The sequence below is a fragment of the Bombus pyrosoma genome, linkage group LG6, assembly GCF_014825855.1.
Source record: "Bombus pyrosoma isolate SC7728 linkage group LG6, ASM1482585v1, whole genome shotgun sequence".
Lineage (NCBI taxonomy): Eukaryota > Metazoa > Arthropoda > Insecta > Hymenoptera > Apidae > Bombus > Bombus pyrosoma.
Genome location: NC_057775.1, coordinates 10,504,235 through 10,519,114, shown reverse-complemented (window position 1 = coordinate 10,519,114; position 14,880 = coordinate 10,504,235). Strand labels below are relative to the sequence as shown.

Genomic DNA, 14,880 nt, shown 5'->3' with positions numbered 1-14,880 from the left:
ACAAATGTTTTCAATTAAATATGAATGCGTTTCAAGAAACGAATGAGTGTCAATTTTTTGGAGCTCCTGTTACGCGCAGCACATTAAAGATTCAAAGGTTTGATAAGCAAAATTTTCTTTCAAATCTCTTTTCTTGAATTATATACAAGATGCCTTCGAAATCATGGTACAAGCGGTCGGGTGGTGATTTTACGTGCAAAAATAAGCCGAAAAGAAGAAATGACATTTTTTCGTTTAACGCTTCATTTTCAAAAGAAGTGTGTTTGAAAGCTCAGCAAGTCGTGACATTGTCCATGTTTAATAATACAGACACGAACAAAAACAAAAGTTTCATAATTCGAAATTTCCAGCTAATATAGGGTACCTGATGGGCTTTTAAACTTAATTTTTTCGAAAACGGAGCCTTAAATAAAAAAGTGATATTCTTTTTTTTCTGATATTCTATTTTTGCATGTAAAATCACCACCCGATCGCTTGTATCATGATTCCAGAGACATCCTGTATAGAATCTCTAGATTGAACAAAAGAAAAGAAAACATAGATATTGGACTTTAATGGGTTCTGTTTAATAAATTCTCGGATCGTAAAGACATAAGCTACTTATAAGAGCTTTAAATGTGTGAATGCGGTGGTAAATTCGTTTCTGAGCACTTCATTCGTAAGAAGAGAATTAATTTTACATTTTCCTCGGCGGAAATATGTTAAGATGTGTTTGTGAGTAGTATAGTAAGCTCCTTATTTCATTGTACAAGCTAGTTTTCCCTTTAGGCTGTCGCAGCTGCAAACGGTGAGCCACGCAAAAGACGTGCGATTGAGGGATGAGCGAGAATTGAGGCACACACAGCAAATGTCTTTGCTAGCGCACAAAGACGTTCTAAGTACCCTGCCCCCAGAAGCAGCTGCCCGGCTCGTCAATGCAAATTATACACTCTGTATGTATCCTCAGGCATATTTAACATTTCCTGTTTTCATCTTCCAGAGTATTAAGCAATAGTACGTAGGACTCTCGTTTGGCTTTGTACGTATTTTGTTTTTCATTATATTTTAAGCTTTTTTTTTAATCTTAATCATTATCATAAAAGTGATGTAGTAGAACATTTGATTAGTTTGAAGAGAAATTTAACAAGATATAAAATTTTAGGAAAGTGTTTTGTAAGATTTTTATAGAAGTTTCAAGGTATTTTTAAAGCGTTGGCTATAGATCTTCTAATTTTCTGCTTACAGCTAGGGATGTTCAGAGTCAATCGAGCGTTTTGCTGAATTGGCTGTGGGGAAAAAGGTAGTTTTCTAATTATATCAGTATAGATTAGTTTTGATTAGTAAAAAGAGATAATAACAGTCATTGACCTTTTAACTAATTGTTTCTAATTCTATAAAATATTTGGATGCTTAATCTCAATGTTGAATGAAAATTTTTTCCCTCATCTGTCCCTTTCATTCTATATTTTGATTTATAAATTCAAGAAAATATTTAGAATCGCGAGACAACGCATTATTATTTCTTTTTTCGAAATTTGTATATCCAAGAAATGTTTATCATAAAATAAAATGATGTCAACGTAATTGTAGCACGCCAAAGGTGGTGCACATGTGATGGAATATTAATGACGGTGAAGTGAACACCATCCTTGCCTTCTGGATACATTCCTGCCAAGTGCCAACTGCCGGGGCTATTCCTGTAATTAGACTAGATCGAACGAGATAAACGTGATTAAAGATGTGACGCACGTATTCCTGTGATTCAAGGATGCAAAGATGTCTGTATTTTTAATGTGACGATTCTGAGCGTTGGAACATTAATCGCGTCATGCTTCTAAAGGAGCTTCTCCTGAAGCTTTTAAAACGAAAAAGTCGCTCCATCTCTTCAGAGGAAAAGAGAGTGTGAGAGCATGACTAAACTGTATTATAATCGTTGTATAGCTTTTATGTTTAGATATATTATAACAAAACATTGCCTTGGAGAAAAACTGTATATTTCAGTTATTTTATTAGCTATGAAATTGTTAATAGTATAAGATGTTTCTCGGGTATCGAGTTCCGATATTTGATGGAAGAATATTTGTTCCGATGATTACTCTTAGTTTTTGCAAACTGTTTTGTTCAAAATGCGTTTCATGCAAATTCTCTGTGATTTGCCAGCGATTTATTGACGTAAACGTTTCTAGAGAATGGTATCGATGAAATTGATAGCAAATTGAAATAAAATGCTGGCAAAACACAGGATCATCGAAATCTAGATATCGACCGCAAATGGAAGTGCCGTATTTGTTGCTTTTTAAATGCGATGACTCGAACTTTCTATTTCCACGAAATTTTGTACAGGGACAAGAAAGCGTCGGTGAATAAATAAATTATGAAACTGAAGTATTTATTCATAAAAGTGTTTTTATTGTTGATCATTCATGTGACAGATCTTAGTTGAATGAACGCACGTGCGCGTGTGTTTAATTATGTTAGAAGTGATATAATCTAGTCATAGGTGTAATTTTTGTTTTTAGTCAGTATGAATATTTCGTAAGCATTAATTAAGATTGTCGACTATTTACAAATGTTGCGAATTATTCGATGAATTTTCTTCAAAGTACAACAAACTTACTGAACAAGCGGTACCTTTAAACTTGGAATTTGTATTTTATCGTTGTCATCCTATTAACGATATAATACTTCTGTATATCGTATGGATCACATTTTCTATAAGAAAGTAAAGAACGAGATGACACGAGATAAAAGCCGTGAAACTTCTGCACACGCTTTCATTTAATGCATTTCGTGAATTTATAAATGAACAAGTATCGTGTGTAGTTTAACTATTAGAATTCAAATAGAATATTATTAATATCTTTGCAAAAGAGTACAACGAGTGTAATAAATTTTTACGGTAATTAAAAGAGGTTTAGCGCTCGTGTATCTCATTCGAAGATGTCAATTTATATCTTCGTGTCTAGGCGTATCATTTCGTCTTGTATCTGGTACAACACTAGATATAGAAAATGTTTTTTCGCTGTCATCTATAGTACAAGTGACTCCTTCATGATAATTCTGATATTCAGAATTCTCCAAGTTGTTCGAATTAGTTTTCCGACACTTAAAAGCAATTATTACTCCGATGAATAAAGAACAAAAAATGATAGAATTTATTGCGATCATCTGATCGGCGGAATATTTAAGCTGCTTAATATTCGTATTAGCGAGCATTAATGGATTAGGTTCGGCCCAACTGGTCCAGGTGTTATTCCAAAGCGATGGATCCGATCTGGGATCTCCATCTAAATTACTAGGAGGTATCATGGTTAATCTGTGCCTGATAAGAATCGTTTCAAATATAGCTAAAATCACAGGATTTCTCTCAGCAAGATTCACCATTTCGCAAGGATCTTGTTCTATATTAAAGAGGCATGGTGCTGTCATTGGCTCGCAAGGGATCTGTAATAAAATTGTAGACAAATTTTTTAGCGGTTTGCAACACAAGACGGTTATAAAACTTATTATAAGTTATGGTATTTTTACCAGTGAAAATAAAAATAAATCTTTATAAGATATAAAAAAATATATCATTGTTCGTACGACACTGACCTTATCTCTCTCTGTAACGTTACACTTTATCTGTGCTTTTTTTCGCATTTCGATAATGTCCTCGCTGGTAAGTATCTTCTCTTGAAAATTGGTTTTTGGAGAAGTATCGTACACAATTCTTATGTTTTCTTTTTTCTTTTCGTTTAGTTCCATCACTTGTTTAGCGGTAATAATACCAGAAATAGCGACACCAGTTTTGCTGTACAACACTTTGTAAGGATCGTATCGAGGGGAAACGCCCTCGGATGGGTCTCCACTTGCCCCAAGCCAGGCGATACCAGTTTCAGTCCGGCCGTTGATATATTTAAAATCGCCTCGTCTAATAGCAGCATAATCGGCGAGGTCATCGATGTTGATCACTATTTCGGATCTGGGACTGATTTTGTCCGACACCAAGGATGGCCAGAGATCGAATCCATCGATGTTTCCGAGTTGCATCCTGTCCACTCCTAAAGGTTACACGAGTTTTGAATAAAATAAACTTTACTATGTATCAATCTGATTTCGCAAACGTTTCAATTAATCTAGCGTTTGTTAACGTTTTTAGTAATTTTACCGTAATATCTTGCAATATCAATATGGTAAAGTATTTCTATAGAGACATGGACGTAAAGTGACTTATAGCAAAATCTTGATCCTTTTAATAATTTGTTTTACACTTGTTTTGAAAATTTTGCGAGAAATGAGAATTTAATGGAACGCGAATTTCTAATATCGTAGAATGATTTTAATACTTTTAACATTATTCTATTAACCTGCTGCAGACAAAAGCGTAGGTAGCCAATCGGACACGAACATCATTTGATTCGACACTCTTTTAGATTTTCTAATCAGGGGACTCCAGACAGCTGCGACTCCTCTCGTTCCACCTTCCCATGGACTGTTCTTTATCTGAAAAATTCTCAAAGTTTCAGCTGTTCCAGATGAACGTACAATCGTTCTATGTAGATTATATTTACGCCACGAAGAGGGTAATTGCTGCCTTGATTGCTCAGTATACCGTTGGTTGGTGCACCGTTGTCGCTCATGAAGACTACTATGCTATTTTCCAACATGCCGCGACTTCGCAGTGCGTCCATCACATCACCAACGCTTTGGTCCAATTTCGATACAACGGCTGTAAGTACAGGTATAAATTATAATATTTGAACTCAGCGCGATATTAGAATATTATTTCCATGTTTTATTCTTTTAACACGCACGCAGAAACTTCCGTTATCGACGGAAATTGTTTCTTTACCTAGAAAAACGTAGAATTTGATAAGGGAGTATGATAATTGATATTTTAATTGCAGAGTGCTAAATATCTATTTACATTACGATCGCCATTTTGAATTGTTTAAAAAAGCAGATCCGCGGTCTGCAGGTACGTTGTGGACGCTGTTATTTGGAAATGTTGAAAAACAATAAAGTTAACACTTTGCGCACGTGCGACGCGAATTGGCGTCTTTCATTTTTCAACTGTTGGCGATGAGAGAATCCTCTAAAAATGTTAACTGCTGTTAAATAAAACAGTAAGAAGAAAGCAGTGTATGCTACAAAACATGCTTGAATAATATGAAACCGTTATCAATATATTAGATATAATATTGGCTGCTTGGAAAGTTCGTCCCGATTTTTAAGGAGTTTAATAAAATAATAGATTTTGCTTAGTACCTCTTCATCGGTGAAGTTGTTTTCAAGCATATCACACTAAAAAACGTTACTAGAAATATCTTTAAATATAGTCGTTGATTCTTAATAAGATATTACACTTGTTAAATGCTATTTGGAAAGTTCGTTCCGATTTTTAAGGAATTTGGTCGACATGAAAGATCATATTGAAAAGTTTTTCGCCGAAAAATCTGAGAGGTTCTGCAAGGATGGAATATTCAAGTTGCGTGAAAGATAGAGAAAGATCGTGGAATAAAATATCTATATATAAAAAACTTATATAATTCAATAAATGTATATCGAATCGGAACATAAATCGGAACGAACTTTCCGAGCGACCTTTTGAACCTTTTCCAAAAATACTGGAATTCTGGCTAGATGCTTGTCAGAGCATACCGTCCTCAAAGTGTTAAGGTATAATTGAAGTAGACAATTTATCAAGAAAAAGGCTAACGCTTACCTGCTTGGATTCTTCTTTCCGGGTCGAGAATGTATGAAAATTTGTGGATCTCTTCCTCCGGTGCTCGTAGTAGTTGATTTTCATTGCCTTTATGGGCGGCCAAGTGAGCCAGGTATAGAAACATTGGATATTCAGTATTGTGTTCGTTAATCAGTCGCACAGCTTCGTTTGTGAACAGATCGGTAGCGTATTTTCCTGCAGTGTCCCATGCCACTGTCAGATTTCGCCTCATATCGAAGCCTCTGTACTCGTTATATAGTGGATCCTAAGGAAATTTTTCTTATATAAAACTGATTTATATAGGTTTTATATTCTAACGTTTCATATTTAGGAAAATAAAATTTTAGAGATGACAAGTTATCACGAAGTTAATTTTCAAAATATTTACCGGTTCTTGCACGATATGAGTGTAATAATCCTCAAGACCGTTCCAATATCCAAAGTGTGAGTCAAATCCACGATATGTCGGAGTATATTGTTTTTTGAAATATCCTAAATGCCATTTTCCCACAGCGTGTGTTTTATAGCCTATCTCCTGTAAATACTGAAACGAACATTCGTACGAAAAATATATTAAGTTTTTGTCCAAATCGTACTTTAATGCATTAAACTTAAATTAATGATTCGCTTAGTGTTTTTAAAATGTTTTCATGTCGTCTACAAGAATATGGAATAAAAATATATATGAACGTACATCATATAACAACATATACATAATTCTCACTTAAAAATGTATCTGTGACCTTCACAGGGCATTTCAAAATCATTGCAAGGTAAAGTAAATATCAGCACAGTATGTACCCTTCGAAATCGTATAACATTTGTTTCAAATCCTTTTTCGTATCATCTATAGTTTCCGAGGTATTTACGTATTTCCTGTGATATCGATAACGCAGAGAAAATTATAGCAAATAGTCTCTTATAATTAATTTCGGTAATTTAATCCAGTGATTTGATTAGAGTAAGATTTTCTTATTACAGAAAACATGAATATTTAATCGAAATTACTATATAATTAAACATATCTTTACTAATGAATTTACGAATTCTGATAATTTGGTACACTCGAGACCATAGGCAATACTAAGTTATTGAAGTATATTTGCGGGAAAGTAATTTAGAAGAATAGTTACGATTGATATAAAAAATTATTGTCAATATTTCGAATAAGCATTTCTCGGTGTATTGCCAGCAGTTACGTCAAATTTTTTTTATTTCAAAGTAGAGAATTATTATAGAAAGTAGAGAATTATTATAGAAAGTAGAGAATTATATAGAAGAATATATTCTAGCTTTTATTATTTGAATAATGCTATTGTATTCTGATCAAGCAGATTCTGATATTTTAATATTTGCTTTATGGTAAATTTGCTTGATCATGCAAATGATCATGGATTAACAAAGAATTTACTATGATTATACATAGAAGCTACTCGTGAGAAGAATTGTAAAATATTTTAAATAAACTTCCCAATAAATACTATTTGATGTAGATAGTATTATATTATATAGTTAATATCGCTACTTGGCATTAATAGTGATACAACTTAAGAAATGTAAATTTTACAGGAGAGACTTTTTAAAATTTATATTTTTGAAAATGCTAAATACTATTGATGTAACTGCCGTTTAACGCAAAACTGATGCCACTATAAATATGCCATTTTGCGTGATAGAAATAGAAATATAATGTAGATTTCGTATTTAATAAAAGCAAGTTTGAAATCTTTTTTACTTGTGCCACTATCAATGCTATGTAAATAAGCTACGCAAATATTACTATTAATATATATATTATATATATAATTATATATTAATATATATAAGTTACGCTAATAGTACTAATACAAAGTAGCTATGTAATATTTAATGTAATGTAATATATTATATTATATATTTAGTAGAACATAGTATTTAGTAAGCTTCCTAATAAATGTGATATCATGAATGAGGGGCCTGGGGGGTGTCGTGTGAATTATAAACGAGCGGTCGCCGAGCATGTACGAAGTGAGGCTAGGACAAAAGGCAAGGGGTTGCTAGGGGACAAAGAACGAATTAATAACAGTACGAATTGAGATGTCAAAGAGTGCGGATTGCGTTGGTGAGAGTCGAGTCGTTAATTAATTACTTAGTTGTGCTGATTATTATACGTTTGCTGCGATTAGTTCATGTTTAACGAACATTATTTTCTGTTTAATTTACACCTGTTCAATCTACTTATCATTAATAAACTAACTATAGTAGTCACGATACTACAATTATGATACTACAATAAATGATACTTTATTAAGAAGATAAAGTCGAAAGAAACTCACGTTGCGTGATTCGTTCAGAAACCTACCTGCGGTAATAGTTTCTCACTTAGAGGAAGCCCTCGTGGTTCGGTCGGATAGAGAACAGAATGTTGCATACCCAGATGAATCGGGTTTTTTCCAGTCATCAAAGCGGATCTGCTTGGCGTGCACAATGCCGGAACGTAATGATTATTTAAGATGATACCATTGTATGCAAGGGCGTCGATGTTCGGCGTAGGAATTTGATCCGATCCGTGAAAGCTTACGTCGTTCCAGCCCTATGCAATGATTTTAAATAAACATTTTTTAAGCAATCGAGGATTTGATTATTATCGCCTTTTATTTTCAGTACATCTGAATGATATATTATTTAATTTATATTAAATATATATTAAATATAATTTCTATTAAATATTAATAAAAATAGATGATTATCACGAATATAGTTAAAGCGACACGATAAAAATTGATATGGATTTTGCGAGAAATATTCTTAATAACTAAAAAGATACAAAATTCGTAATTCTTTAGGATATTTATAGTTTTATTTTCAGAATGTCTTTCTTCGCATCTGATATAACGTTACTTTGTTTAATTATAACATCCTCTTTTACGGATACGATATATCGATTCTCTGCGGTTATTTGTACATACCATGTCATCAGCAAGAATAATGATAATATGTGGCTTCTGTTTAGTTTTCGGCGGTTGAAAGTTAATTTTCACTTTTGGCCGCGAAAATAAGGATGAGAAGAAAATCGTGCCCACGGTTGTTACTATTAACTCCGAGAGAAATAGCACGGTAAAAAACTGTAGTATCAGTGCGAGGTTCATCTCGAAATCAGCTGCAACAAATAAAATTTACCATTCACAGAAGTTGATTACAGATCAAATTTAAAAACTGATCCAATCTATTAAGGTACCCATACAGTTCGTAGAACTGATTGTACAGCAAATAGTTATAATTTTAGCTGCTATCACAAATATTGATTAAGTAAATTACAAATTTGATTGAGAACGAAGTGTAAAATTTCAAAGTACAAATATCAATAAAATACTATCCCGAGCTTGAAATTCCAACATAAAAGTTAATTACAGAAGGAAACAAATTAATAATTTAACAATAGTATAATAAACAATAATGATAATTAATTAAATAAAGTAATTAAGTAAATTAATAATACAGTATTGTACATGGTTTGTGACAGTAATACTCCAATATCAGATGTTTCTACGTTTAGTCCAGCACTTGTAACGATAGTACAGTGATAGATGTAGTGCCATTGGCATTACTGATTCAAAAATCTGGAAGACCTGGGCTTATATACGAAATGTTGAACAAAAGAACAATAAATATTCAGGATATTTCTCTAATATATGAGCAGGCAATTGTCTAATCCAAGAGACTAAATAAAAGTGAAGAGCGTCTTCTACTACTTTTTTTTCTACTACTTTATTTCAATCCATCTTCAGCTAAATCCATATATTGCCGCCGGTAAATATTCAACAGTAACAGTATTTGTTGCAACAGTATGCGAATTTTTATTAAAAAGTACAAATTAATGGCAAATTAGTAGCTAAAAACAGTACTTATGAAGTTAGAAAATTATACATTGAAATTATCTATTTAAAGAATTAGCTATAGTATATATATCTTTCTTTTTAATCAAATAATTAAATATTAAATACATATATAAATAAATAACAAATTAAATATTAAATATTAATAATTAATTACTCATCAATCAATCCACAGGACTTTTATTTGACGTATGAGACAATATCAGTAGTTGTATGAATTTAAAAGATCGCTTCCTCATCTCATTTATACAAAGTGGTCCGTAACCATTGATACAATTGGGTGTAGAGTGATTCTACGAGAAAAAATAAGGCCGAAATATGCAATAAGAGTTCGGATAATTAAACAGTTTGGACTTTCCAAACAATAAGATAGTTCCCAAATAATAAAATATTCGTAAGCTTTAACAAATTTATTGTTGCAACTTAGTCCTAAGAAATCAACGTCATTGTGCTGTAAAGATGCTATTAGCATTAGAATATTATATATTGGAAAATTATGTTAATTAATAACGTTCTATCGATGACACAATTTCAGCCGCGTTAAATGGAAATGCGTAAATATCTTTCAAACACGTGAGAGCGAAGGAAGAAAGTTCTTCTTACGTTCATGGTAAAGGAGAAGAATGACTGTCCTGTATCCAACTATTCGTTGTAAGCTGTACATTTTTTCCGTTTATGTCCGGGTGGCATCTTTCCGTGGAATAAAAGAGATCAGCTTCGTTCGGCTGGTCTTTGCCAACGCGAGAACCGACTAACTGGGAAACTCAAAACGCGTTGGCTTATTACCACTTTAGATTTTCCGTATGGCTAGCGGCGAGGAGCAAAGGGAGGATCTGGAGCATAACGAAAGTGCTGTTCTGGGGGAGGAAAATGAAGGAGGCGAGTATGAGAAGTCGCAGCAGTGCGTCGTGTATGTATACGTGAAGATTCAACGTTCCTTTCAAATCACTGGGGTTTTTGTGTATGTAAAATTACTATGCCATGGAAAAATCTTATTTAATAATCTTATGATATTTAGGCAGAGAGAGAGAGAGAGAGAGAGAGAGAGAGAGAGAGAGAGAGAGAGAGAGAGAGAGAGAGAGAGAGAGAGAGAGAGAGAGAGAGAGAGAGAGAGAGAGAGAAAGAGAGAGACACACACACACAAATACTTTCTTAATAAATTAAATGTTTTATAAGTATCGGGATAAACATAGTACTAAGATAGTTCTTATTTAATAATATTCTCAAATCTATTCTGTTATTATTATTTATATAATTCGATGACACTAGTTGATAACGAACAACTTTTTATTTCAAGAAACTAAGGTGATATAGCTTTTGATGTAGCATTTCGATTGGACCAATAATTCCGGTGGAATTATTATATTATATTAATGAGATAGTACATATTATTGGTTGGAACGGTGCCACAGTTTGGACAAATATGATTTGAATAATTGGATGGAAACACAAGTAAAGCTTGCAGTAGCTTGCGTCGCGATGTAATTAAATTTTCAATCGGCATGACATTCAGATTGTCATAAGCAGAAAGCTGCGAAAACGTTCGCTAATTGTCGCTAATTTCTTCAATTTGTTCCGATTGTTACGTTTTGCTGTTAGTTTTACACGGGGCATTCCATTATTTCATATTTATCTATTTTTATAGAGTCAAAGCAAAATACTTGCACATATGAGATCGTGTCGATCGGAATATAATATATTTATATTATTACATTACTTATTTAATAATATGTATTATGATTTAGAATCGGTATAAACGAAAATGATGTTTACAATGAAAGCTTCTATACACAGTTCGTTCAATTAGATATGTTTTTAGTTTTTGACATCTCGTATTTCGTTTTATTATAATTTATAATCTCCTTCGCGATCTCATGTATGAAGGCTATCTTTTTCAAAGATTTTCTACGTACGGCTACCCGTGACTTCAGCTGATATAAAAAGCATATGCGCATTGCTATGGTTATTAATTGGACACTGACTTTTTGTAATTGAATGAAGATATTATTAAATAATGGAAACTTTATATGTATGCACCTATATAATGGATAAATTAATAAATGGACGTTGGATTTAACGAACCACTATATATACATTATGATAGATAAATTATGTTAGAAGAGATATACAAATATTTTTATTGTGTACTGTATATCATACTATATATACAGGAATGCACTTAATTATTGCTATGTAGCTCTACTTCGACGAATGTAGTTGGTTTCTTTCAAATTAAGTAGCAAATTGACTCTGATGTAAAAAGAAACGACGTAGTGAAACACGATTTATATTGCGAGTAAATTAACCGAAATCAAAGATGTAGCTGTATGCGCGTTAATAATGTACAGTACGTGGAAAAAGTAATTAGCAGATGAATTAATTTGATGAAATACAAACATATATTTAAATACTTCATCCGTTTGTATTCTGAAAGCTATTTATTTTGTAGAAATTCAATTTATTTATTGTAAAGTCCATATTGTAGTTTTGTTATTTGATATCGGTATAAATATTGGAATAGCAAGGAAAATGTTTTTATGCAATTTTCTCCCAAATTTGGTAAAATATCTTATATAATTCTTTTCGATCTTAAATCCTTGAAGAATGTTTGATTTTTATGGTATTGATAAGAATGTCGTAGGTGCGACCTATTTTATAAGATAAAACGTGTTTTCTTTGTTTCTGTCATTTCTAGACTTTCTTTGAATACAAAATATCGTTGGTCCCTCTGTGCAGCCGTAGCAAATACTATCAAATCCCATATTCTAGAAGTTTGAAGTTTAAAAACATAAATTTCTAAAACTTTGATTTGTAATATGTACTTTTGTATTCCTTATATATTTCTTAGATTTGGAATTTCGTGAGAATGAAATCAATATTTACTTTTTCTCATCATTTATTACTTATTTAAATATTAATCGAAAGATTTGTAATCAAAAATTTTTTAATCCAAACTATTCGAAACTTACAGACTCTAATGTCGAATTTAAAAATTTAGACGAGGAACCAAATTTAATTTATATTTTAATTATGCATATATTGTCGTATATTTCAATTTCTTAACATACGAAACAAATTTTTAAGTACATATTATCTACCTAGTATTTATTTACATATACCTATAGTTTAAATAGACGGACTTCTTATTCTTGCGAATACTAATATGATATTTCAGTCAATGAAGAAGTTAACAAATATCGATACAATTAAGAATTTGCTAAGATTTTTCTTTATTCTATTGAATATTTGATTTACAATTTGATTTAGTACAGCGCTCGTTCCCTGTATGGTATCAATTAACAGCTATGTCGCGCATTTGTATATCGTATTGTAGACTTCAGTCGACGTTTGACTATGGAGTCGCATTGAATGGTTCTTGATTATTAGGTTATGCGCACAAACGAAAAATTGTCGCGCAACAATTTTATCGCTTTTACTCGCATCAATCAAAAGTCCAATTTCTTCTCCTTCGAGGTATTAACAAAAGAGTCGTCCTGCAATCGCGTTGTTCATATTTAAAGGATGCGCTTATCGTGCTTTCGTAAGTGAAAAGATTGTGGCGCGAAAAATTGTCGCTAGTGCGCTCATAGTTTTTGTAGTCGACGCGTGTACCGGAGAGATTAAGATGGGTGAAACGTAACAGGATTTATTTGTAAACGACGTGAACGGAGTTTATGCACTGATTCGCGTAGTAAAATGTGTACATAGTACACGCGACACTACTTGATTTTCATTAGTTTACATTCACTCCAGTAAACTCGTTTCATGCCTAATTCACGCATTTCAATTTTTCGAAACTCGATGGATATCTTATTCGTTTCTGACACTTTTTCTTTAGCACACGCATTTTTGCTTATTGTGTATACCTAAAAACGAAGTTATGTCATAGACATAGTCTTGTACTTTTACTTCCGCGAAAGGTAGAAAATAGTTTCTTACGAACGTAAAATGAAAATGGACTACATAGTTTTCTTAGACGGTAATTTATTCGAAGTGAGTGCATCAACGAAAACCAGAGTTACTGATGACGAAGCTGTTACTTTCTACGAATTATTTTACATTTTGCAAATATCTCAAGGTAATTAAAATTTGTTTGAAATTTTATTTCATTTTATCGGGACTTTTATTTTATAATTTAGTTCCGTTGGATTCAATAGATTCATTGTAATGGCTGCTCGATGATCTGACTACATATTTCGAACGCGACATATATCTTAATTGTTGTTGATAAAAGTACCTAATAAAAAGTAATCGACGAAAGTGGTATAAAGTATAAATATTAATTTCGTAGATATTTTTTGTGCATCAATAATGTATTGTGTTAAGTATATAGTTAAGTATTATGGCAATAGTTACTAGATATTAATTAATATTTACTAGTTACTATAAACTTAGCGAATAATAATGATTATTCCATTTACTTAATTGTTCTTCCAGTTTAAAAATAATTGTAATTCTCCATAAAGGGAAAGAAATTGTTATACGTAAATATTAAATTGTTGTTGGAATGTAATTTAGAGTATATATCTACTGCAATAAGTCATATATATTACTTTGAAAAGAATCAGATATGGAACAGTGATTAAGGAAGTAGGTAAATATAAGGTATAATTACATACTCGTTAAAAAAACAGAGGGAAAGTAGTAGTATTTTTTTTAGTAAACTTTAGAGACATAATAGAAAGTATTAAGAAATAAGAGTGATACGTAAAACGCTTTAGACATAATATGTTTTACTCATTTACATCATACGCAATCGTATTAATTTTGAAATTATTATATATATATAAGATATAAATTCACATAATAATCTTGAAGTTATAATACATAAAATATTAATGAATTGCTAAGATTACAATTTTCACATGATTAAAATTACAATGTTTTAAAATTACAAAAATGAAAATTTTAGGAATTAATTTTACTAATTATATTTTTATAATTATTGACATAATGGAATTATTTTTATACAAATATCGATGTAATATATTGAGTATATAGACTGAATGTTTCTCGGTTACGTTTAACCTACCACCTTGTGCTCAGGAATCAGTTTAAAAACAATCAATTATCTAGACGAGATTTCGTGTAAAATTCACATGAAACAATAATTGGAATTATTTATCTATATTTATATTGTTATATATATTATATATATTTAATAAGGTATATAAGAAGGCAAGAACTTACCTTAAAATACAATGGTACACGTTCTTCTTTGCCAGACTGAAGGAGACTGCGATTTATCTAATTCACGCTTAAGTTGCGCGTTCCTACAACCTCGAGAACAGTTTTTGTATTTCGTCCATGAACGATTGT

At 31.9% G+C, this 14,880-nt stretch overlaps 3 protein-coding genes across 10 annotated transcripts in view; 2 read left to right on the top strand and 1 right to left on the bottom strand.

Annotated features, from left to right (window-relative positions):
* Positions 1–2,371, top strand: part of LOC122568361 (golgin subfamily B member 1-like) — a 16,675-nt gene extending 14,304 nt beyond the window's left edge. For 6 of the 7 annotated variants that reach the window (XM_043728005.1, XM_043728003.1, XM_043728004.1 and 3 more), the window contains 3 exons: positions 769–932; positions 1,225–1,279; positions 1,570–2,371. In XM_043728005.1, the coding sequence (XP_043583940.1) occupies positions 769–932; positions 1,225–1,279; positions 1,570–1,594 (244 nt within the window). In that variant the 3' untranslated portion in view covers positions 1,595–2,371. The remainder of the gene's footprint in view (positions 1–768; positions 933–1,224; positions 1,280–1,569) is intronic. The other variant, XR_006317075.1, reaches the window with a different exon arrangement.
* On the bottom strand, positions 2,366–14,880 carry LOC122568369 (arylsulfatase B-like). 2 transcript variants are annotated; one of them, XM_043728045.1, is made up of 9 exons: positions 14,752–14,880; positions 8,635–8,825; positions 8,028–8,258; positions 6,075–6,230; positions 5,687–5,951; positions 4,533–4,690; positions 4,329–4,464; positions 3,574–4,022; positions 2,366–3,423 (listed from the first exon to the last, which is right to left on the bottom strand). In XM_043728045.1, exons 2-9 carry the CDS (start codon positions 8,812–8,814, stop codon positions 2,923–2,925), a joined length of 2,076 nt encoding a protein of 691 aa, XP_043583980.1. In that variant the 5' UTR covers positions 8,815–8,825; positions 14,752–14,880; the 3' UTR covers positions 2,366–2,922. The 2 variants fall into 2 exon arrangements, with proteins under 2 accessions (XP_043583980.1, XP_043583979.1); XM_043728044.1 differs by lacking the exon at positions 14,752–14,880 and adding an exon at positions 10,165–10,460.
* Positions 12,910–14,880, top strand: part of LOC122568370 (gamma-aminobutyric acid receptor alpha-like) — a 106,959-nt gene continuing 104,988 nt past the window's right edge. The window contains exon 1 of the mRNA XM_043728046.1: positions 12,910–13,639. The gene's annotated coding sequence lies outside the window, so the exon portion shown is untranslated. The remainder of the gene's footprint in view (positions 13,640–14,880) is intronic.

Coding starts and splice junctions, on each gene's coding strand:
- LOC122568369 (XM_043728044.1), bottom strand. CDS start 10,225: ATGTACAGCTTACAACGAATAGTTGGATACAGGACAGTCATTCTTCTC. Junction 8,826..10,164: donor TCTTCTCCTTTACCATGAAC/GTAAGAAGAACT, acceptor TATTTGTTGCAG/CTGATTTCGAGATGAACCTC. Junction 4,691..5,686: donor GGAAAGAAGAATCCAAGCAG/GTAAGCGTTAGC, acceptor CTGTACTTACAG/CCGTTGTATCGAAATTGGAC.